The 25,770-nt window shown below is 43.7% G+C and overlaps 1 protein-coding gene across 1 annotated transcript in view; it reads left to right on the top strand.

Annotated features, from left to right (window-relative positions):
- CCDC73 (coiled-coil domain containing 73) overlaps positions 1 to 25,770 on the top strand; it is a 2,033,683-nt gene that overhangs the window by 1,564,361 nt on the left and 443,552 nt on the right. Inside the window, exon 13 of the mRNA XM_078682465.1 lies at positions 12,252 to 12,362. Within this exon, the coding sequence (XP_078538591.1) occupies positions 12,252 to 12,362 (111 nt within the window). The remainder of the gene's footprint in view (positions 1 to 12,251; positions 12,363 to 25,770) is intronic.

The following is a 25,770-nucleotide window of genomic DNA, read 5'->3' as shown; positions in this document are numbered from 1 at the left end:
GAGTGACTATATCCATGTGGAAACACCGGATACTAAGGTGAGTGTCCCGCATCGATTATAAGAGATGCAACTCCAGGTGGAGGGGGACATACCGAGATACATAAATGTTCTCGTTTGGGAGAACTTGTCATTTGGCTACAATATTCTCCCGGCCAAAAAAGATTGGCCACCTGAATTTGTGATGTGTTGCCCAGAAGGGTTCCAGCGTGTATGGTCACTTATTCTGTGGATGTCCTAGGATTTTGTATTCACATTGCCCAGAAGGAGAAACAGTAATTGTACCTAGTTTTTTCTACCTTATTCCAGAATCAGTTAAACATTCATATGCCAAGGAGTGGGCATTAGCTCTAGCTCCTGTGTTAAACTGAAACCATGTGGGGTGGGATGATGGTTTCCCTCCTCATGTAATACAAGTGAGGTCGACCCCACATCCTCAAAAACAATACCTCTTCAAAAATTAGGCTTAAAAACAGGTTAGATGCACCTCCCCTATTAATAATTCCTTGCTTTCAGTAAAGAAATCATTCCATTCATATCGTCTAGTATTAGATTACAGACATCTAAACACAGTTACACATATGTTTGCAGTGCAAAACGCACACAGTGCAGAACTAATGAACAATACAGTGCTCAAAAAATACAAAACAACACTAGATTTCTTGTATGGATTTTTCTGTCAAAATATGAATCCTGAAAGCAGGTACTTGACCACATTTAGCGCACTGGGCTCTCAAAAACTGTTCTGTCATTTGCCCCAGTGTTATAAAAACAACCCTGCGTTGTTTTCAGCCTAAGTTAGAGACCTTTTACAAGAATCTGACAACCAGACTTTGTCCTTTGTCAATGACATTTTCTTAGTGGATGATGACTTTTCTACCACTTGACAAGAATAGATTGCATAGTTCAGGGATTTGCTCACATGAGCTACAAATTTAGTTTAAAAAATAGCCCACCTCAATATCCTATTCTTGTGATATGAGCTGTGAAGAGAAGGGAAAACCTTGTGACGCACTGACAACCACCAAACACGTTGATGAAACTTCAATCCATATTGGGATTCCTAAAATTTGGCAGGATTTACAGTCCAGATTATGCAGAACATTTTAAACCATTCTATGACTTGATCAGTGCACACTTTTCAAACACACATTGTAACACTGAACACACACAGATTTTACATTCATTACAAGCTGACACACTAGCTTACACACTTGTGTAAACACAACAAGCCTGGCAATCCGTTTTATTGTGGGTGCATCAGGATATACCCATGTTACATTCAACGAGTAAGACACTGTACTAATTGTAAATAAATTGCATTTATACACCAATGCTGAAATGCATTTTTCACTGACAGAAAAGATTCCAACAGCGGTACAGACTGCTGTGGTGAGAGAAAGGTAATTGGATCAGGATAAACAAATGATTGTTGTGACTCCAGTCACTGACATAGCGAAAATTGAGGGGGCCCCCTGCAACATAAACGGAGGTTGCCCCCTTGTAACTATCCGGCGCTAGCACTGTGCTGAGAGGACCCCCGCACCACGGGCCGGTGTTATGCCACTGACTCCAGGACGGGGGAGGGGTAGTGATATGGCGCCTAGTGGTCCTTTATTAATTGGACCCGGTTGGGGTAATTACGAATATTCTCCCGTTAGGTTTTCTGCTTTTGGAATGATCAATCCTGTTAGAAGAAGTCGTGTCAAGCGTATACACTCTTCAGAAAAAGCTTGTTTCCTTAGGAAGCTCCTCGTTAGTGAACTACAGCCGCATATTGCGTGATCTGATTAAGTGGTATGAGGGTCTATGAATGGGCCCACCAGCGAGCTCTGTATATCGATGTTTGTAGGGCAGGAATCAATCCAACCTACAAACATGATTGATCCCCCCGTCCTGAAGAAGACCCGCACCACACCCACAAATAAGGCGTCCACAGGGTCGAAACGTCGACGATAGAATATCATTGGACCAGTTATGAAAATCCAGCGAACATAAGCCAACTGATGTGGCACACTGGACTAAATAATTACCAAAAAGTAAAACTGGCCCTGAAGAGTGTTTTTCCCTTCCTCTCTTACCCTCCTCACTCACCTGTATATAAATCACTGTGTTTCTTTCACTTGTGCACAATATGTCACATTACACCCACTGTAATTGATGCACCGTTTATTATAAAGTATTTTGACTATTGATTTACTCCTTTGAATGAAAAATATTTCAGTGATTAAAACCTATAATTACCTTGTCTTTTTGTTTGGATTTGCATTTAAGGATTTACTCTAGAGGACATGCTAATTGACACGACCATGGCCAATTTATATGTTGAATGATTCATACATAGTTTGAAGCAATCAGGTCTCATACCCGACGGAACCATTTTATATACTAAATTGTATTGCCCAGGTTCTGAGGGATACTGGGTTACCCCATAATAACTTGATTTACAGGACTAGAACTAGGTAAAGGTTAAATCCTAAAAGGCTCATCACTGTGTAGTGTAGGGGAGGTGATGTAGGTGAGAGGGTATGATGTTACCCGGGCCTATATTAGGGTACCAATATGAAACATAACAACATAGATGGCCAACTTTCTCACCACAACGGATGTAGACTATAGATTTTACTCTACACTACAAACAAAAGCATACCTGCAATATGAAAATAAACACCTTCTAATGCTGTCAAGCCTATTGATCAGTATGATTACATTAGCTATACTGATGGTTCTGCACAGCCTGCCGTTCGAACAAAATACCAATACTCAGCAGCGTGCACCTTTGCTAAGGATAGAATGCAGGATGGTGAATTCTACCTTGAAAATACGTACATGCAATCACTAGGTGATTGCACAGCTCAGCTGGCCGAACTCAGAGCTCTAATTCTGGAGATACAGATCCCGGATTCTCCACACTCATATTGTGTGATTCGTATTAAAGTGTCCAGTCTTACTATGAGTATCTACACTACTGGAGCTAGAATGGGTACAGAGATTCCAAAGGGTACACCTTAAAGCAGAAAGGGCTTCGAGAACAAGTGGTTAAGCTGAAAGAATGCTTGCAACGGACTCATGTGATTCTCACCTTGAGTCATCAACATGTAGGACTATACAATGCAGGGAATTCCATGCCTGATGAAGCCACAAAAGCAATAGTGCAAACTGCTGCTGTCGCTGTGATTACTCTTTCTAGGAGGAGGATATAGAGAGACATTATGCAGCTGTGATCACTGCACATGACAACACTCACTTGCCGAAATGCTTTCCAGCGAAGTACTCCTACCAGTTAACTTCGCAAAAGATACCATTTGCTCGGATTCCCGGAGTGGGGGATCGAGTAATACCTAATTCAAATCACAGATTAGGTTTAATCCTAGCAGCACGTGATGCCCTAGCATCGGATGTATGACATTACAATGCATGCTTTCACAACGCATGCCTTTGCGTCGTAATGGCACTGCGTGGTAAAAGTTGCGTTGTAAAGGTTGTCTCCCCTAGCATCTGCACACACAAGGGGGGTAGCTACAAATTCATAATTGCAGCAACACTATTGATGGCCAGGTCTTTATAACCAGATGAGGGACTTTGTCCTTAAATGTGACATCTATCAGCAGATGAAGGGTTCCACCGTAGCATGTCCACCACAGACACCTCTATTATTCTCAAACAAGCCACTTGCTTGTGTTTATCTGGACTACTGTGGCTCCTTACGATTAGATGTGGCTTACAAATACATCTAGGTTGTAGTGGATTCCTGCCCTCGATGCCTGTGGGTTTGGCCACAGTGATAGGCAGATGCCCGAACTGTTATAAAAAATCAGCAACACTTCACCAGGACATACGCATTTGGTACATTCCATTCAGACCAAGGGCCGGCATTCGACTCCAAGGCTTGAAAAGGTGCCATGGGAAAATTGGGTGTGACCTTACAGTACTCCTTCCTCTATCATCTTGAGGGAACGTGGTACTGGAGAAGAAGAACCAGGACTTAAAGCAGTCTTTAACTGCTAGTGTACTAGGCTCAGGTTGCAGTTGACTCCATAATTTATATGGGGTGCAGAGAGCACTTAACAATCTGTTAAAAAAAATCCCTGGATGGTCGGACTCCCTACGATCTCCTGTTTGGGGTTAAGATATGGATACCTGACAACGATAGTCCCAGTACAGTGGCAGCAGAAACACCCTTTGACATCAATGAATGTTTGGCTGTTTTACAGGAACTAAATAGTTTGCGGGACGCGCAGAGCAAGGTCAAAGTAAAACTCACCGCCACTGAAGAAGTGAAGGAAGCACCAGCAACTCCTGGTTGGATCCCCAAGATTGGTGAACTGGTCCGGGAGAAAATAGTGGACAAGAAGGAATGTGGGCCTGTATCATTTCCTGGCTGTTGAAGATACTAGAACTGTACTTTTACCGCCTCTTGCTGGTTATGCAAAAACAAGAGATTTGTTTGAATTGATCTCATCAAACCACATCATGTACCATACAGGAGGCCCCAATATAAACTTTGATGAGTGATGAAGCTTTCCCTCCCTGGCTGGTGATAGCTAGTAATGAAGTATCTCTTCTACCTGCTTCATCTACAGCTACTATACAAACAACTTGTACAGACACAAAGATATCTATTATGAAACACGACACATATGGTGTCTACGTCAATGTGCCACATTTGCAAAATTGCTGTCTCTCCAAAATGCGGTGGCCAGAACACTTTTGAACATTCCTAAGTACAAACCGGTGTTGCATTTACTGCATGGCCTTCACTGGCTCCCAGTGGATAGGAGAATTTCTTTCAAAACTCTGTGCCTAATGCATAAGGCACTTCATGGAACCAGCCCCCTCTATTTTCAGGGGCTATTCGCAATGGTATACACCTAGCAGAACATTGAGCTCTAGCACGGAGCATAAGGTTCAGATTCCGAGAATCAAGCAATTAAAATGGGGCAGGAGGACTTTGACACTCAAGGGGGAGAAAGTTATGGAATTCCCTCCCTCTGGCCCTCCGCTCCCAACACAGCCTGCAGCTGTTCAGAAAGCAGCTAAAGACCTGGCTGTTTCCGCAGACTGAGCTCTAGTGTTGGGTGACCCACTTCCTGGGTCCCTGCCCCTTTTTCCGTCTTGCTTCACTCAGTGCTAAGACACCTTTCGGGTATTCCGCGCTTTATAAAACCAATTCATATCACAAACATGGCGACTTTCGGAGGGAGGTTTGAAACTGAAAACAGTATTGAGAAGAAGGAGGCCAGGCGCAGCGAGAAGAGCATGAGCATCAGAGGATAAGTAACCTGCAGTTCCAGATCTGCTTGATTATCACTGCGGTGGAGGTCCAAAGGAAGCGGAATACAATACAGGAAGGTTTCGGCATGCCTTAACATGGCAAGCAGTGTTCAGCTTGTGTTAGCTATTTTTATTCTGCCTAATGTGAGCCTCCTTGTAGCCACTGCACATGAAAGAAGGTAGGATACTGGGTCTTTACCAGCCCTGACAGGTTTTCCAGGTCCATACATGACTGACTGCACCAAACAAGGTTTTAGTTGAATTCTCGTACTTGTAGATTTTTTTATTTATTAATAAACTGGGACTACACGTTTCAGAATTCAAAGGCATGAACCTGGCTTGGAGCAGCTCATCGCGCATTGACCTGAGAAACTTGGCAACTATGCTTAAGTGTTACAGGATCTATACTTGCATAACGTTTTATTACACAAATGCAGGTGTGTAGTATCCCTAGCATTGTTGTCAAGTTCTCAAACTGCTTATGTGTGACATTTCTATTTTTCGAGTGTAATTGCGCGGACACTATATTTGACTTGGGTGTGACTTGGAGCGAGTGACGCTACAGCAAATAGAACCAAGCAATTAGGTCTTGTGCACACACCGAACATGGGATTTCGACAAGCCTTCATCTGATGAACAATGCATCACTCGCTCTATATACACTGAATTATAAATAACGATATGATTGAATTCCATTCTCTATCTTCAGGTATAGATGTTTCACACGTGAATATTTCTCAAGGTAATGACATTGTCTTTAGAGAAAACATTTGGACCTAAAAACATTACTGTATCACACTCTTTCTGTGAAGTAAGTTTTTTATTCAGAACTTGGCACCAGTCAAGACCACCTGCGTTCAACACAAGGAGTTGTAACACTTCGCTGCTGCCTTTGAAGAAGCATTATGCCACCCCAAGTAAGGGCGGTGGTTTGCTGCTCTTATGAAATGCTGCCAAATGTAACCATGTCCCCCTGATTGTGATATCTTGAGCCAGATGTGGCTTTTTAGCTACCAGCATATTGCATTATGGGACTTGTAGATGTATTTTTTATATGGGCTGTTGGCATATACTTGCTAAAACTCCATGACACGCCTTTCAGCCTACATACTATCAAAAGTCAGGTCTGGACAATTATTCCTTTTTCAATATTTTATTTCACCATAGGGATAGACAGCCTACGCATTGCGGCGCAGTATGTTTGTACTAGTTTATTCAATGCCCATTAGATTCCCCATGTTAGACTAATGTTCTGATTTGTTACCTTTGCCTCAAATTGTAAAGCGCTCTGATATCCTTTGGGATCAAGTTCGCGCTATATAAAAATGTATAAATAAATAAATAAATAATATATATAACTAAACGTTGTTAATGCCAAGAAGAAGTTGAGGGGACTGTAGCAGTTGCTAAACACATTTTAAAAACAACCCAATTTATCAGCTGATTTATCGCCTACACCTGCCTCATTTTCAATAAAGATATCCTGCTTTCTAAACACTATCATATGAGCCACTAATCTGTTTGTGTTTGCTGGGTTTGAATATGTTATTTCTTTTAAAACCAGGCTGTGGCTATTTCTGCAGTCTGTTTCTTAGGCTCGAGGTATGACCATCAATTACCCTAAGCAATTTCTCAGGGGGTAACATTGACAGGGTAACCAGTACAGCCGCGACTACAATCAGCCCCGAGGCTCCATTAGCAACTAATTATTCTTACCTGTGCATGTCCACATGTCACATGTCAGGAGCGCCACAGAGCAATAGAGAGTTTAACTCCTCTAGACAGAGGATTGACTAGACTTGAACTCGCATACAGCTCTTGTCAAATCTCTTGCCCACTAAAGCCCTCCTGCCCGGCATAAAAAACATTAACAAAGCCAAATAGCATTCGCGAGAGCTGTTTGGCTTTGTTAATGTTGTTTAGATATATTGCACAGCAACACTGACTGCTGTGCCGCACGGCTTAAATAAAGATACCTTTGCTTTTCTTTCATTTAAGCCATGCTGCACAGCATCCCACACTGCAGTTCAACATGTCTAACGTTTATCAAAACTAATAAATTTAGCATAGGGGAAACCTATTTGCTTTCCCAATGCTTGTTATTTGTGGTGTTTTTTTAAATGTATTCAGTTATTTATTTTAAGAAGGTTTGGAGAGAGAAGGCTGGAAATTTCTACCTTGCCCCATAGACTTTCAAAAAGTGATTTCACGCTACTTTAATGTTATATATATATATATATATATATATATATATATATATATATATATATTCCAAAGCATTTCTCCAAGAAGAAATATATATATATATTACCTACTGGGGGTCCCAAAACGTGTTTTCCCCATGTTAATTTCCATAGGGCGGTCTGTCGCACTTTTAGCTCGAACGGCTGAATGGATTTTCACCAAACTTGGCAAAATTGTAGGGACTGGTAGCCCGATGTGCCTTTGCTATGTCTCAAGATATGTGCTCCAGAGGATTTTGAGTAATTTAGGTTCAAAAAAATTTATATATCTAGAGCCGCGCCCCGGTACGCGTACCGGGGAGCGCTCCGGGTACGCCACGCGACTTGCGCACGGCAAGCTGATTGGTTCTCGAGTGTCTGTAAACATTCGAAACAGTCCGCAGCGGCCGCCATCTTGTGTCTCGGTAGGATTGAGACACAAGAGGTGGCAAAAATCAAAGGGGGAAATGAGCAAAAGGGGGCAGGGTACACCCCCCCTGACCCCCTAGGTTTGATGTGGGGGCCATAAAAGGGTCCCGTAGGACAAAAAAATATATATTTTTTTTTAGATTTTCGCGGGGGGAGCGCCGGGTACGCGTACCGGGGAGCGTACCATGGAGATAAAAGAATGACAGACTTTTTTTTTTTTAAATAGCATTTTTTTATAAATTGGAGGTAGTTCTGAAAAGAACTTTTTTTTGTTTTTGTTGTTTTATATTTTTTATACTTTTTAAAACGATTTTATATTTTTTTGGGATTTTTTTCAGGGGAAAAACAAAAACAGGGATTCCAAAACTGCTCAACAGGAGCAAAAAAAATTGAAAATTTAGGGACGGGGAGGGCAGCGGTGTTCCTGTCTCTTTATAGCAATGAGTTCAACGCTCTGCTCCCCATAACAGAGCAGTTCCTCACACTCCACGCACAGAAATGTAATGCCTGCAAACACCGGCTGTATGTTAGGGACCATTCTTCCACGTGGTGGTCCCGAAGGTGTTGCTCCACCAGTGGAGGTGCTGCCGCCATCTGTTGGTAAATTCCGTGCCAGCTCCCTGACACTCTCCCTGGCAAAGTTGTTTGGGTGTCTTCTCTTGACATGCCTAATTAAATTGGCATTTCCAAAGCTATATTTTTTTAGAGGATTGCCTCATGATAAAATACTGCCACATATTTTGCAGGTTACTTTTGCAGCATTAACTTTTTTTTGTCCTTCAGGGATGTCATAAAATTTCCAGATGAAGTGGTTCTTTTTTTTCTGGTGATGAGGGTCCTCAGGCAAAAAAACTTCTGAATCACTGCTGGATGACTCCCTTGCAGCCATTGCTGTAGATCAGGAAAATTAGGAAAAGAAGACAAGACACAGAACAGCTCTTGCTCTCTCCAAGTACAAAGCAATAGTGAGAGAAATGGGTGGGTTTCTCAAAATTTTGAAAAAAAAAAGTTCTGAACTAATGAAAAGTGGTTTTAAAGTCACATGGCTTGACGCGCTTACGCTACGCGCCCTGGGGCGCGTCACGGGGCACGTAGCGTAAGCGCATCGGGGCGCTTACGTTGCACGATCGTATGTGCTTCCGGGTGCGCTTACGCGGTGTATCATAAGACGCATCTCGCGGCTACGCGATACGTGTCTTATGACGCAAGGCGTGGCGGCTACGCGATACGTCACGATGTTGTTTTCGTTCGCGGCAATAGCGCTGTCGGGACGCTCACCGGTACGCGCCCCGGGGCGCGCCGTAACATTGCGCTTACCCGTGCGTTCACCGGTACGCGCCCCGGGAGCGCCCCGGGGTGAAAAATAAAAATACAAATAAAAAAAATGAACATATTTATACAATATAAAATTCGTTTTAAATTTTTTCACTTTTTATACCTATAAAGATTTGCTATTAAAAAACCATTGAAATTCACTGAAAAAACCATAGGTTTCACACCAGTTATAGTTAGGAATTAGCATTAAAAAAACCTATTAAATTCACTGAAAAAACCATAGGTTTCACACCAGTTATAGTTAGCTGAAAGTTTTACTCGCATAAAACCATTGAAATTCCCACGTTATAGTTAGTTGGACTCACTATAACTTGCGCGTGCAATTCACTGCTGATGACGTCACATATTACATCACTCATGACATGGTCAGTGACATCACTCATGACATCACTGATGACACCACCCTTGTGACAGAGTGACAGAGCTCCTTTCACTGTAATGTAACCCTTGAAACAAATATTCAAAAATAGAAACTAAAATATTGAAAAAAATGGAGATACCCATACCACTTACAACAACCAATTCAATAATTCCACCATCTATATACACATGCACTAATTCACCAACAGTTCTATATAGTCACTCCTACATATACTCACTCATCATATGTAGTGATACACCTATACATCCTGTTACACACCGAGTCATCCAAAAGTTACTCACACACATACTCACACATGCAAATAAACTATTGAACATCCATTTATTTGCATATACAGGCATACACACACTACCACTTTACTTCTAAGGAAACTTACACATACTTACTCTCTTAAACAATCACTTATAGAAACACATACTAATTTAAATAGGAACTCTTACAATCTCTCACTCTCACATATACTCACTTATATACAACAATATTCACATATACTAGATTTAAACTTATGTAGTTACTGATAAGGAAACTAGTGAGACACTCATTCACTCAGTAACACACACATATACACAGTCATCCACCCATACAGTCCTGCACATATGCTGTCTTCAAAACACATAAAAGCAGAGAGTCAGTCACTCATGCATCTATGTGCTAAGTAATACCCCCACCAAACCATATAGACACTCATAATGATATTAAAACAAACATCTAATAACCCATATACACACACATGTAGCTAATCACCAACCCATGCAGCCACTTATACACAAAGTGAAACACTAATACATATATTTGAATATTTAAACATTACTTGTTAATAGATGTATTCACTAAGATACACTTAATAAGCCAGTTAAACAATCAATTTAAAAAAAAAAAACATCAATGTAAACTCTTATTTAAACATTTATTCTTCCAGCAACTTTTACATATACATATATAACAAATATTTATTTTTTAAAAATACACACATTCACTGGATGGTCTCATCAGTGATGTCATGAGTGATGTCACTGACCATGTCATGAGTGATGTAATATGTGACGTCATCAGCAGTGCATTGCACGCGCAAGTTATAGTGAGTCCAACTAACTATAACGTGGGAATTTCAATGGTTTTATGCAAGTAAAACTTTCAGCTAACTATAACTGGTGTGAAACCTATGGTTTTTTCAGTGAATATATATATATATATATATATATATATATATATATATATATATATATATATATACTCGTAATGGAGGAGAAAGTGACTTGATATATATATATATATATATATATATATATATATTATTTTTTTTAATTGACTGACCCATTTCCGATCGGTAAATAAAACCAAATGGCGCCCAGGTCATTCTGGTGGGTGCATGTCTTTGTATATAAAAGTGTCTGGCCATTTCACGCAGATTTTTAACTTTATACATTTAATTTGATTTTTTACTTTGCACATGCTAAAGCAGTACAGCAGGCCCTAAACGAAATTATCAAAGCTTATAAATTGTAGGTCCTTAAGGCGAGATCTATTGGCGTTGCCAATGCTTGTTTCCCTTTGTCGTCTTAACCGTCTTATTTCCAGCTGCCCCACCTGTTTTTCAGCCACATGGTTTTGTTTCCTCCCATTAAAAATCTGCAACACATATCGCTGCTTCTCGCCTTACTCCAACATGTTCTGTACCTCATTTGTCTTCTCTTTTTTGGCCGTTATCCACCCTGTCTCCCTTTTAGCATCTTCTTATTCGTATCTTTATTTCAGTATCTTTTTTTTCATTTTCTTTTCTCCTTTCCTTTTATTGTTGTCACTTTCCCTAATTTATGTTCACGTTTTACCTTTCATCTACGCGTTCATTTTATTGCTGTAATTGAAGACTAAACAATGCTGGTAATTCTGTACAAGCAAAAGTGTGCATGTTGATTGCACAGATGTGGTACAATTTTGATACCGTATTTACTTATCACACAGATTATATTGGTTCAAGTTTTCACTGACATATGCGCTGCCTGACAAAGGCACTAGTCTATATTTAATGTGCTAGCACGTGCAAAAAGCCGTTGTGGCATGCATGTCTTTAAATGTATGAACACGTTAAGGCAGCCCTGTTGGCTTTGTCAGTGCTGCCTCGTAACAGCTGAATAATTATTTAGAAAGCGCATCAAATACCCTACTAGGGTGTCCATTCTAGGATTCTACAGTCAAGCTTAAGAAACACTTTCTAATTAAACGAAAATGTGAATATAGTAATATGGTTCAATTGGCATTCTTGACCTTTGTATGCTATATTCTGGAACTATAGGATAGCACAGTTCATATTGCTCAACTCTTTATATTACTTTTCCCTGGACATTAAAACTTATGCAGTGAAACTGAATAATGGCAAGTGTTTTTATACCCTTTTATAGTCATTTCTTTTTCATAACCTCCCACTGTTTCCTGTTAGCTAAACTATAAGCACCTTTCTGTTAATTTATGAAAATTATTATGGAGAAAGCACATTATCACTGATCTGTATGGTACTTCCAGCATGTAAGCAGCAGAGGTCCAAGTAATATAAAACACATCAGAATATATTAATGTGATATTGATTATTTTTTGGATAATTAATTTTATTGCAGATCCTTGAAAGAGATAATGAGCTTCAAACGGAGAAGGCGAAAGAGGCTGAAGAAAAAATTCTACGTTTGCAGTATGAGCATGAGAACGCTCTAGTAACTTGGAAAAAGGATGTAGGTGCATTTTGTTAAACATTCAATAAAGTTCTATGGTATGCTTTACAACACTAAGTACCAGCTGAAGTTGTAGGGTTTGAAAATTACCAGAATAAAATGTAAAATTGTTTTTTTTCCTGTGCAGTGAAAATGTATGACGCATTTTAAAAATGTTTGAGTTGATCCAGAAATTGAAAAATTTGTATGTTTTTCATCGCAACGTGTCTTTAACTATCTGATGATCCATTCAATTGGAGTGGCTTAGATCTGCCTTAACGGTTTGATGCTATTACTATGAAAATATGTAACCTGTACACACTCTGCAGATATATAATCTCCCGATGCAAATTCATAAACTTGACATTACTTCCTTATCTTGCACCGTAGAAATCACATCCTCCACAGGGGTCTGTTCCTTTAACTGTTTAGTAGTATTTAAGGGGACTCTCAAAAAGTTCTGCTCCGTGCACGCCCTTTAGGTTGGTTTCGAAGGCAGGCATAAACAAGCATGGGCAACGACGCGATTTGAAAACCATGAGTAGTGGGTCATATACATATTAGTATTTGCAATCCTCCTCCTTCCATATGCACCGGTTGTCTGTGGTCACCTGGTTAACTGTCTGGAGTACTTTTATCCAGCATAATAATGATCTGTCATAAGTTATAAGCAAACACAAGGAGATGATGCTAGCAGAAAACATGGAGATAATGCTCAAGTTCAAGTTCAAGTTCAAAAATTTGTATAGCGCACTACTCACCCAGAAGGTCTCAAGGCGCTTGAGGGAGGGGGGTGAATTTACTTATCAAATATCCAGGTTTTTAGTTGCTTTCTGAAAGAGAGGTGGTTTTGAGTAAGGCGGAGTTGGGTGGGGAGAGATTTCCAGGTTTTAGCCGCTAAGTAGGAGAAGGATCTTCCCCCCATGGTGGATTTGTGGATGCGCGGAACTGCGGCGAGGGCTTGATTGGAGGAACGTAGTTGGTGGGAGGGGGTGTAGAAGGATATACACGTGTTGAGGCATTCGGGTCCTAGGTCGTAGAGGGCTTTATGTGCGTGGGTGAGGAGACGGAACGTTATTCTCTTGTTGACAGGGAGCCAATGGAGGTTTTTCATGTGGTCGGAGATGTGAGCTTGTCGGGGGATGTCCAAAATGAGTCTGGCTGAGGCGTTTTGGATGCGTTGGAGTTTTTTCTGTAGTTTGGCTGTGGTTCCGGCATAAAGGGTGTTTCCGTAGTCCAGTCGGCTTGTGACTAGTGCGTGGGTGACCGTCTTTCTTGTTTCGGTGGGGATCCAACTGAAGATTTTTTTGAGCATTCGTAGGATGTTGAAGCAAGATGATGAGACGGCGTTGGCTTGTCTGGTCATCGAAAGGGAGGAGTCCAGGATGAAGCCCAGGTTGCGTGCGTGGTCTGTAGGTATGGGTGCGGTTCCGAGGGCTGGTGGCCACCATGAGTCGTCCCAGGCAGAGGGGGATGGTCCTAAGATGAGGACTTCTGTTTTGTCCGAGTTTAGTTTTAGACGGCTGTTCTTCATCCATTCGGCTACTTCTTTCATTCCTTCGTGTAGGTTGGTTTTGGCGGTGTTTGGGTCTTTGGTGAGGGAGAGGATCAGCTGGGTGTTGTCTGCGTAGGAGATGATGTTGAGGTTGTGTTGGCGCGCAATGGATGCGAGGGGACTCATGTATACGTTGAAGAGGGTGGGACTGAGTGATGATCCTTGTGGTACGCCGCAAATGACTTCGGTGGCCTCTGATTTGAAAGGGGGGGAGGTGGACTCTCTGTGTTCTTCCGGTGAGGAACGATATGATCCAGTCCAATGCTTTTCCTTGTACTCCGATGTTGCTGAGGCGTTGTATGAGGGTTCTATGGCAGACCGTGTCGAAGGCTGCGGAAAGGTCAAGTAAGTTGAGAGCGACTGATTCTCCGTTGTCCAGTAGTGTTCGGATGTCATCTGTAGCTGCGATGAGTGCGGTTTCGGTGCTGTGTTTGGCTTGGAAGCCTGATTGGGAGGAGTCGAGGGATTTGTTGGACTGGAGGAAGGCGGCGAGCTGACTATTGACGGCTTTCTCTATGACTTTGGCGGGGAATGGGAGGAGCGAGATGGGGCGGTAGTTCTTGAGTTCGGTTGGGTCAGCTGTGGGTTTCTTCAGAAGGGCCTTGAGTTCGGCATGTTTCCAGTTTTCCGGGAAGGTGGCGGAGTTGAGGGAGCAGTTGATGACGTCTCGAAGATGGGGTGCGATGATGGAGTCTGCTTTGTTGAAGATGTGGTGGGGACAAGGGTCGGTTGGCGATCCTGAGTGGATGGAATTCATCAGGCGGATGGTGTCTTCAGTGGTGATTGGGTTCCAGGCGCAAAGGTTGTTAGATATGCTCGGAGCCCTGAAACTTTTCAGACACTCACCACCAGTCACAGATCTGGGATGAATCCATCATTGTCTTCTGCCACCCCAGTCCAAACACAGCTATATGCAAATATGTCTTGACCCTGTGCCTTATGGGAAAAGTCCAGCCCGAACTGCCAAGCCATGTCTTCCCTGGACCAGAAATAAGCATCCTGGGACTGGTTTCAAGCTAACAGCCCTCCTCAGCCAGGCTATTTTGAATCCAGTGGCAAAGTGAGCAAGGGACCCACGTCTGGGTATACCCTGCCGACTTAGGGCGAACAAAGGAAACACAAGGAGATGATTGACGGGTCTAAACTGGGCTGGCATGGTGAGCAAAAGAATGATGGATTTAACCCAGATCTCTTGACTGGGAGTAAATGTTTTGATTTGTTCTGCAATCCGTCCATCAACCGTGTGTCTTTTGCTTTCTCACCTTAAGTGCGCTGGGTATGCCCAGACGCGGGTCCTGGGCTCATTGTGCCACTGGATTCAAGCTATCCTGGTTGATGAGGGGTGAAACCCCGAAACCGGTCCTAGGATGCTGGTTTCCGGTCCAGGGAGTACCTGGCTTGGCAGTTCACGCTGGACTGTTCCCATGAGGCACTGGGTCAACACTATTTTGCATATGTCCAGGTCTAAACAGGGGTGGTAGGGTGAGCAAAAGAATGATGGATTTAACCCAGATCTCTTGACTAGGGGTGAATGTTTTGATTTGTTCCACATTCCATCCATCAACTGTATGTCTTTTGCAATCTGAAGTTCAGGCCCACATGCGGCACCCAGCATCACCATATTCATCTTCTGGCTTGTACAATGTACTCTCTGGGGCATATTTACTCCAAAATTGGTATGCTCCGCTCTAATAGTTTTAAAGTGCATGGATGCGCTGTACGTATAAAAAATACTGATCACCCCTGTATTTCCCCTAACGCTGGTGCTAAAAAAAGCTGCCTAGCGCCAGCGCAGGCACCCTAGCACCCTTTTGCTAGGGTGACTGCGCTGCAGGTGTGATTGTTTATGTTCAGGAAGGGACACCTTCCTGCATGTAAACAATCTTAACAGGCAATTTGCGGTTTCTATGTGGGCTGCAGAATGCAACACACGTGTAAAGAGCAAAATATGACGAGAAATTACAAATTTCTCCTCGTATTGCCCGTTTAAGACCAGGTGTTACCTGGTCTTATTTTAGGTGCTGCTCCATACCTTGTAAATATGGGGCAGCGCCAAAAAGAAATGGGTGTTTACAGCGGAACGCCCACTACTGGACCCATTGAACACCCCTTTCACGCTAAGTGCTGCGTGAATAGGGGCATTATTTACAAGTTGGCATTGAGTCACATTAAGTGGCTTAACGCCGCCTTGTAATAAGGGGAAGGACTTAATGCTGCCAGAAAGTCACAAAAAAGTGATTTTCTGGTGGCGTCAACTCCTTGTAAATGTGCACCCAAGTGACGTTCTGGTGGTGTTAACTCCTTGTACATTGCCCCTTTGTTTCTTCTCACTGCAGCAGAAAGCATCCATTGTTTAGCTCACATATGTTAGCTTTCAATGGAATGACACACTCCTCCCCCCAAAAGATCTGCTTTCCTGACATTGCATTCTTACAAATATTGTTGAATCACCTGGTCATGTTGTGTGCCTAATATACTACTGAGCCTCAACCGTAACCAAAAAACCTTTAGCTATTTTACTGTAAACAAACTTCCCCCAGGATCTTGGTGTCTTATCTGGGTCTCCATTTTGGCACTACACGCAGGTCCATACATCAGTCCTAGTCCTATTTCTTCGGCTATTATGGCTTTGCCCTGGGCTCCAATGATAATTACAACACTGCAAAGCTGGCGCCATCATGGTAGTGAAAGATCGGCCATGGTCCATGACTGTGGATGTCATGGAAGCAAGTGGCTCCCTATATAGATTTGCTTGTTGGCTCATGTCCTGCTCCCGAATGTGCATAGGAAGCTGCAAATTCTCTTCAGAAAGATATTATGAAAGAGATAGTCGTAATTTATGAGAAGCTTTAATCAATCAATCAATCAATCAGTGTCTTGTAGAGCACAACTACTCACCCGTAAATGTCTCAAGCTGTTGGGGAGGAGCTGCAGGTCTTTTGAGGTGCTGTTTTGCCGAAGAACCAGGACTTGAGGTCTTTTCTGAATTGAGGCAGTGATGGTGGCTGCCTGAAGTGGAGAGTCAAGGTGTTGCAGGTCTTTGCTGTGAGGTAGGAGAAAGATCATCTTCCAGCTGTGGTCCTGCGTATATGTGGGACGGTAGCCAAGGCCAGTTGGATGGAAGCGGAGGTCTCTGGTGGGTTCGTGGAATGTAAGGCGGTGGTTGAAGTACGCAGGTATTGCGTCGTGTAGGGCATTGGGGCATATGTGAAGAGCTTGAAGATGATTCTTTTGTTGACTGGGAGCCAGTGGAGAGCTGTTAGGTGGCTGGTGATGTGGGTGCAGCGTGGGATGTTGAGGATGCGTCTGGCGGTGGTATTCTGGATGTTTTGTAATTTCCTGAGGAGTTTCTCGGTGATGCTGGTGTAGAGTGTGTTCCCACAGTCGGTTCTGCTGCTGACGAGTGCGTGGGTGACCGTCTTTCTGGACTTGCTGTGGATCCATTTGAAGATCTTTTGTAGCAGACGTAGCATGTGGAAGCAGGATGATGAGACGGCATTGATCAGGTGGCTCATTGTGAGTGAGGAATCCAGGATGATGCCAGACCGCTCATGGTCTGTGGGCATGGGGGAGGTTCCAAGTGCTGCAGGCCACCAGGAGTTGTCCCAAGTAGAGGGGGTGGAGCCCATGATAAGGACTTTGGTCTTCTCTGAGTTGAGCTTGAGGCAGCTGTTCTTCTTCCAGGTGGCAACAGCCTTTATCCCATCATGAAAGTTGTTCTTGGTGACTGTTGGTTTGTTGGTGAGGGAGGGAATCCACTGGGTGTCATCGGCGTAGGAGACGATGTTGAGTCCTTCCGAACGATGGCTGCGAGCAGGGCCATGTAGATGATGAAAAGCGTGGGCTTCATGGAGGAGCCCTGAGGCACTCCGCAGCTAATCTCTGTGGGTTCCAAGAGAAACTGAGGCAGTCTGACTCTCTGATTTCAGCCCGTGAGGAAGGAGCGGATCCATTCTAGGGCTTTGTCACAGATGCCGACGTTGTGGAGTCTTGTGCATAGGGTGCGGTGAGAGATGGTATTGAAGTCAGCCAAGAGGTTCAGGAGGAGGAGGCCTGCAGTTTTGCCTCATTCGAGTAGGGTGAAGAAGTCATCTGTGGAGGTGAGGAGGGTGATATCGGTGCTGCGGTTGATTCAGAACCCAGACTTGGAGAGGTCCAGGATGTAGTTTGCTTCGATGAACTGGGAAAGTTAGGTGTTGATGGCCTTCTCGATGACCTTGGCTGGGAAGGGGAGAAGCGAGATGGGTCTGAAGTTCTTGAGGTCCATTGGGTTTGCAGAGGGTTTCTTCAGCAAGGGGTTGATCTTTGCAAGTTTCCAGTCATCCGGGAAAGTGGCAGAGTTGATGAAGCAGTTGATGGTGCAGCAGAGTTGGGGGGCGAAGGTGATGCCTGCTCTGTTGAAGATGTGGTGCGGGCAGGGTCCCGAGGGTGTTCTATAGTGGATGCTCTTCATGATCTTGAAGGTGTCATCCTCTGTGAGGGAGGTTCTAGCTGAATAGGGTCTGTTGGGATCTGGCATAGTAGGGTGTGGTGGTTGCGAGTGGGGTGGGATGGTTTTGGTTATTGAGTCTGTCAACGCTGTTGTATATCTTCCTGATCTTGCGGTGTGGGTGCTGAGGTTGCTGCAGAGGTCTTTTGAGGGGGAAATGTCAGGTGTCTCTGAGCTGGGTTTGGCAAATTCTTTGACCACATCGAAAAGTTCCTTGCTGTTGAGTGCGTTGGTGTTGACCCTTTCTTGTAGTGCCACTTTCTTCGCTGTTCTGATGAGGTGGTTATGTGTGGTGACAGCAGTTTTGAAGGCTGGGTGGTTTTTTGGGATCTTGCTGCTCCTCCATCTCATCTCCAGCCGTCTACATGTGTGTCTGGACTCATGAAGGGCAGGAGAGAATCAGCTGGCTTTCTTGGAGTGTCGCATACTTGGGGATTTCTACAGGGGTGCCAAAGTGTTGGCACAGTCAGAGATCCATGGTTGGAGGTTGCGTGCTGCGGTGTTGGCGTCTGTGGATGTCGGTGGAGGGGTTTCGCTGAAGGTGGTGGTGAGCTGTTCTTAGGTGAACTTGTTCCACCTTCTACGAGGATAGCGGTGGGCATGGTAGTGTACGGTGGGCTTGGTGACGGCGAAGTGAATGCAGCAGTGGTCAGTCCACTGGAGCTCAGTGGTGTGGCTGAAGGCGATGTTGTCACTGGCAGAGAAGATGGGGGTCAAGCTTGTGTAGTTATGAGTTGGTTGGGAAGGTGACCAGTTGTTTGAGTCCAACGGTGGCGAGGTTATCCAGCAGGGACAAGGTGGACTAGTCTGGTCTAGTTGTAGGTTAAACAATTGATGTGTACTTCAGATCATCCACAGACAAGACCATCTTTCTGGTATCCACACTCTGGCCATGTCCAATGTGGTTTGGCATGCCCTCAGTAACACTAAGAGAGCATCGGTGTCAATGCCATGGCCCCAGGACCAGGAATTCAAGCTTTGGAATGTGTGACTAAGCCACCATGTCTAAACTATGCTCTATCTGTGGAAGGCTACAGCTAAGGCATTTCTGGAGAAATCCAACTTCAGGGCGAGGATGATGACAGCAAAGCTCCATGAAAGCATGCACTGAAAAAACACAAAGGCTTACGCTCTATAGGTCAGCCTGTTCCACCTGAGTCTGCTCTAAACTACATGTACGTCACAGCAGCAGTTGTTATATGGAGGCCTTATGTGCATGGAAGGCCTAGTTTAGGACATCCTCTCAACCACAAGAAACTCAAAATGTCTGAAATTCCCTTTAATAGCAAAGTGTTGTTTGCCACCTACATGCAAAATGAGGTGCAGAAGTGTACAAGGGGATGTGCATTTTGAAATCCCAGCCATTTAACCCCAGGCGTTTATCCTTACCACAAATGTAGACAATGTCCTTTCAGGGTTTTCTGGCAAAGGAAGCAGGTGAATGGCCAAATACTTTCTCAGCTGCTGTTAGCGAAGAAAGGAAAGACTTGTAAGCCTAGCACACAAGACTAGAGCACACAAATGGCTTCCAAGCACAGCACCCAACTGTAATATGCCTGTGACTAGAATATCAATTGTTGCCACGCATGTCCAAACAAAAACAATAAAGCAAAAGGTGCTTTCAATTTCAATCAATGTCCTTTTAATAATCCCATGGTTTATAGTCTTCTCCAACACTTCACCCAATAGTCCTGGTCAAGGTGAAAGTACCACACTTCATCCAAAAGTCATGATCCAATTTAAGGTAGAAATTTAGCAGTCTTGCATATATCTTGGCATCCAATTTCATTCAAATAAAGCAATTTGACAGAAGTAATCCATACAGCCCAGCCAACCTGTTTCGTCCCACATGGAACTTCATCAGGTCTGCAGATTTAAAACACACATGTCACACATTTGATATTGTATCAATATTCTATAAATCCACACATAAACCTGTTATTTACATTTCAGAATAAAACCTCCACAATGCCTCCCCACAAGACTCCCTGCCTATCAACAAACTCATGCAACTATCTTTCAAATAAATTTGATAGAATCAACAATTGTATTCTCTCCTCCCACCAACTGGTCCAATAACAGAGCCAACAATACCCACAGTATTTGATGCTTATCCCATCAATTTTATCCTAGTGAAATCATGAAGACCAAATGATGTCTACTAGTGAAACCTGATAATTCCCGTTGTCCCGCTGTGACCTATCACACTCCCTCCCTTAGGATTGAAAGCCTTAGCCTGAGAGTTGCACGCACACTTGTCAAATCCTCTTTTTCAAATGTCATCGGTATTCGATCCTTCCATTATTCTATCATTCTTCACAAGAGGGAATTCCTGTCACAAATGTGGCATGCTGTTTCCAGTCTCATACACAAATGTAGTAGTACATATTCAGTCTCATTCTACTTCTCAATCAATTTAATTTAACCCTCACTACAACCCAGTAGCAAGACAAATTGAAAATTCTATTCTCTTCCTCTTTACACACCCAATTCCTTCCCAACCATTTGAATATTTCCAAGCTTGTATCTCAGCTACGATAACACCTTTCACCCAATTCTCTATATCCTGACAACAAAAAATAGACATCCATTCTATCATGCCCTCCCTCCATTGTCCGATTCATGTGCTCAGCCTCACCGTACTGACCTTCATCATTCTGGCTTACCGGTCAAACTGCCCATCAGGTCCACGCCTATCTTCATTCATCTCGGACCACCAATACCAATACTAGATTGCCAACCAATCACAACACTGAATCACTGAAGTGTTGCCTGTTCCCTCTCTGGTCCTCATATTAAGGCACCAATCACATACCGGTTTGTGTTCCTCTGGTCAGCAATTGAAACGTATCCCCAAGGAACCCATTACAGCCTTGTAGTCCAATCGATGGAACCTCCGCAGTCCACCAGGTTGAAAAAACCCCGAAAACCAAACACGTTATTGTTGCTCCCAATTATGTTAGTTCGCTGTTGGTGCAGCCACCCAATCACAAAAAGGGTTGGACCAGAATGGAAACCCTCATCTGATCCTACATAGAGTGTTTCCACCAATCAGAAACTCACTAGTATCTTGAATGAGTATATTGAAAAAGTATTTTGACCCACCTCCATCCAGAAATCTTTATTATTCATTATTCAAGAAAAAACGTAATTAATTATTGACTGTGGCCCAATAATAAGAGTGTGTTGCACTATTATGGCTGATTGTCTGCCCATTATCTACACGATCAAAAAATGTGAACCTGCAGGATATTCGGTGTACAAAAAAACAGAAATAAACATTCACTATTTGCACTTACCCAATTAATAAGAATATGTTGTTGAGTTACAGCATAATGTCTGCCAAGCATGTGTGTAATGTCCAGAAGAACTCCAGCTGGATAATTGGTGAAGAAAGGCAGAGATGAGCACATTCACGTTTCCACCAATCAGAAACTCCCCAGTATGTTGAATAAGCATATTCAAAAAACAAAACCTCAGTTAATTATATATTTGCGTCCATTTAATAAGAGTATGTTGCACTGTTACGGCTAATTGCCTGGCAATCATATACGCGATCCAAAAATGCGAACTTGCAAGATATCCGGTGAATAAAAAAAAACTAAAATACACACCTTCACTATTAACACTCACCCAAATAATAAGAATGTGTTGTTGAGTTACGACAGATTGCTTGCCGAAAAAGTAAGTGAACCAAAAGCAGATGAAAGGGAGTCGCGCACATAATGACCTAAGATGACCGCCTAGCTACGGAGCTCCGCACCGCACCGGACATCGCGGTTGCTTCTTCTGCGGCTCCAGCGCCTTTCCTAAAATTATGATGGCACATTCTTTTTTTTTTTTTAAGACCTTTATTGATAGAAATCGCAGATACAACACAACTAAGAGCCCGGGGGCTCACATATACAGTACGGTGCAATACAGGAAGCGCAAAGGATCCGATTCAGGAATATTGAGGTCTAATTTTTAAAGTTCTTGTTCCGAAGGATAGGCAAGAGCAGGATATCATATCACAACAGGTTGGACGCCGGTCTATTACGATCAGGATAGATAAATGCACATTGTAACAAAAAACCAGAATCGCTGCGTATCGCCTAGGAGATAAACGTCTAAACCCAGAAAGAAAGAAAAAGAAAAAGAATAGAAGGCCCATAGAACCAAAAATAAAAAACAAACCCCCCCCACCCACTCCCCACCCTGCACCCCTGCAGCTGGCTACGGCCTACCCCCCCCCTAGCAGTGTGCCTGTCGCCCAATAAAAGGAGTCCCGAAATATAGAGAGTAAGAAAAGAGTCCTAATCTAAAACTCTCGTAAAAGAAAGAAAGGCGGGGAGGAGTCCACCACCCGTCCCTCGGCTCCACCCTCCCGTAAGGCCAATAACAGCGCAAAATATGGCGTCTAGCGGTGGCAAGCAGTACAAGCAAAGAAGTCGGAAACACATATGCAGCCCACAGCATAAGCAAGGGTAGCAATCCACAACCCACATATCAGTCCCCGGTATCACCCTCCCATAGTTCCAATAATGGCTTGAAGCGTAAAATCCGTTGACAAAAAACATTACTAGCAAAGCAATTTATAAAGCACGAAACCGGCAGATTGTATAATCAGAGAAATCAGCATGTCGCATAGCCAGCTCGGTCAGCAACGAGGAACCCATCAGTCAATGATAGGAGGCGTTCATCCCTGTCCCGTTTTATCTCGTTCACTACTGCCTACCAAAGTGTCCCAAAAGAACGCGAACAGCAACCCAAAAATGTCAAATCGATTCAACCACCCAAACGTGTCAGCTGCGCGCAAGTCCAATGGTCCCAGCCTGGGCAAGAAATGAACCATCTCCATGGTATATTGCGGAGCCGAGCCAGGAAGGAAATTGTCAACATCCAACAACATCCGAGGCGGCCCCCGGGCAATGGGGAGTATGGCTTGGGGCGAGCACTCCCGTCGCGATACCAGTCCGAGATCTTCACATCGTCCCAGACATGCAACATCCTCAGCATGGTATATTTTGAGGTTCGGAGTCTCAGATCCGCCATTATAATGTAGGGCAGCCATCTTGTTGGAGACGGACGTGGAACAAGGAGAATCGCCATGTACCTGTAAATCTTCCATTCTCAATCTTCCCAGTGCGCTCACGATATCATCCACCGCGTTGATCAGGGTTTGAACAGAGTGAGCCATGAAGTGACGGAGGGAGAGAACAGCTGCCAAAAGATCGCCATAACCCAGGTCTCCTCTACTCTCCCCTCCGAGTGCGTCCCCCTGCGCCACAATTCCACCATCACACTGTAGCCCAGGCTCCCCCAGGCTGTATTCCATCATGTCCGTTGTAGGCGTGAGTGTGGACATTCCGAGTGAGGCCAGGGTACTCAAGGTGGGAAGCCGAAGGTCCGTGCACTATGATAGTGGCAGACGATGCCAGTATGTTGCCACAAGCTAAGACCCATAGAGACGTTTTCCTGCAAAAAGTAGCGGGAGTAGAAATCCGGGAGCCTCCCGCCGATTGCGGGACATTACTCAAGCCGTTTCTCGGCGGCCAGCAAACAGGGCACTTGCAGCCGTGCGGTTGCCCCGTACAAAGAGCCAGGCACGATTAAATCCGTACCTACAGTCCAACGGGGTTTGCGTGCTGAAGTTCGGCCGTCTCGCACATGAAATGATCCGACCGGCTTACCGCAATCGTTGGCATCCCGTGTTGTGCACTTGGTAGCCGGCCTCGCTGCCTACTCGGGGCCCCGGTCTCAGAGCTGCTGCGGGCAGCAGAGTTTAGTCGGTCATTTCTCCCGCTTGCAAGGATGTTACAGCCTCAGGATTTCTCCGTGGGTCGCCGGAAGTCATCATCGTCCACAATTCGCCACTGCGGTTCAGGATAGCCGGCAGGATTGCTGCAAAGGAGGAGATGGTCCTCGGAGCCGAGGGACTGGACGTCCTACCCGGACGCCATCTTGGCTCCTCCCATGATGGCACATTCTTGAATTGGAACGCTTGCTCTACAGGAGGCTATCTTTTTCATCCTTCATTTTCATGGATATCTAACAAAATTATGCAGGTGACTCTTTAGCTGCTTTGCAGCCTCCATTTTGTTTTTTCCTCTCCATCTTTACTCCTCAAATGTCGTCACATGGCACTCTGGAAGGCTATTTTTTTATGTTTTCTTTACCTTTTTTGCCTTTTTCTTCGACTGAGCGTCTTTCCACATTGGGAGGTCTAATTATTTAACTGACTTGCTGAAGTTTGTGAGGTAAACTTACCTCTTTCTTTTTTGGTGCTTCTTTAAATAAGCCTATTCCTGGTCTTTGAATGTAACGTTTCATTAGTAGGAGCAAATTTTTGCTCCACTACACTAAAAGACAGAAGTCCAACAATCCAGCAGCTTGCTTTACCCATTCTACAGCCCCAAATAATTCCGTACACCCCTCTGAGGTTTTGGAGCAAAAGGCTTGTTCTAGTAACACTGCTCTATCGATCATGGCATCCAAAGCTAGTTTTGCTTAAGACAATCAAACATGACCCTCCCTCTCCTCCTAAATTTGTGTCTCCAGTTTCTGTGGATATTGTTTTGGAGGAAATCCGCGCCCTTAGAGCTTTCATTGAGGAAACTAACTCTCGCCTACAGACCTTTGATAACAAATGGTCATCTATGGAATCTTGCCTTACTTTGGTGGAACAGCATCTTAGTGACGTACAGGATTCATCTTCCAGAATCCCCTCTTTGGAGAAAGAGGTCCTACAACTGAGAAGATCAACCGAGGACCCTGAAAATAGAAATGGTCGCAATAACTTGCACATTTACGGGCTTCCTGAAGGTCTTGAGGGGGATGACCCTGTTACGTACTTAACTTCCTTTCTTCCACAGTTCTTGGGTCTCCCTCCTTGGACCAAATTAAACATTCAACAAGCACATAGCCTGGGGCCACGTTTATCCTCCTCAGCTGCTCCATCTAAACCTTGTGGAATAATTATTTTATTTCTACAGTTTACTTACCCCCTAAAAGTGCTAATTGCAGCTAAATCCAAAAAACAGCTGACTTGGCATGGCACAAAAGTATTTATCTCTCAGGATGTTTCAGCGGCCACCACCAAGCGCCGAAAAAAAATTCTTGATCTTTGCCCTGCTCTTCGTTCCTTGGGTCTGCGGTACGGATTATTCCACCCGTGCCTGTTTAAGGTCACCTTCTTAAACAAAACCTCTACTTTGAAGATCCGGCGGATCTCAGAAAATGTATTCAGTCATATTCTGCTGCTTTAATGGAGATTGCTGGCCTTCCTCCTGACACTTGACTTTAATATCTTTTTTGTTGTTTTAGTTTCAGTGATTATACTGATATAGGATTGTGTTATTTAGTTCCAATGTTTTTCTTGTTCTTACTTGCATAATTTTTTGTTT

Source organism: Lissotriton helveticus, chromosome 3_1 (genome assembly GCF_964261635.1).
Source record: "Lissotriton helveticus chromosome 3_1, aLisHel1.1, whole genome shotgun sequence".
NCBI lineage: Eukaryota > Metazoa > Chordata > Amphibia > Caudata > Salamandridae > Lissotriton > Lissotriton helveticus.
The sequence above is the reverse complement of the archived record's forward strand: the minus strand, read 5'-3'. Positions and strand labels throughout refer to the sequence as shown.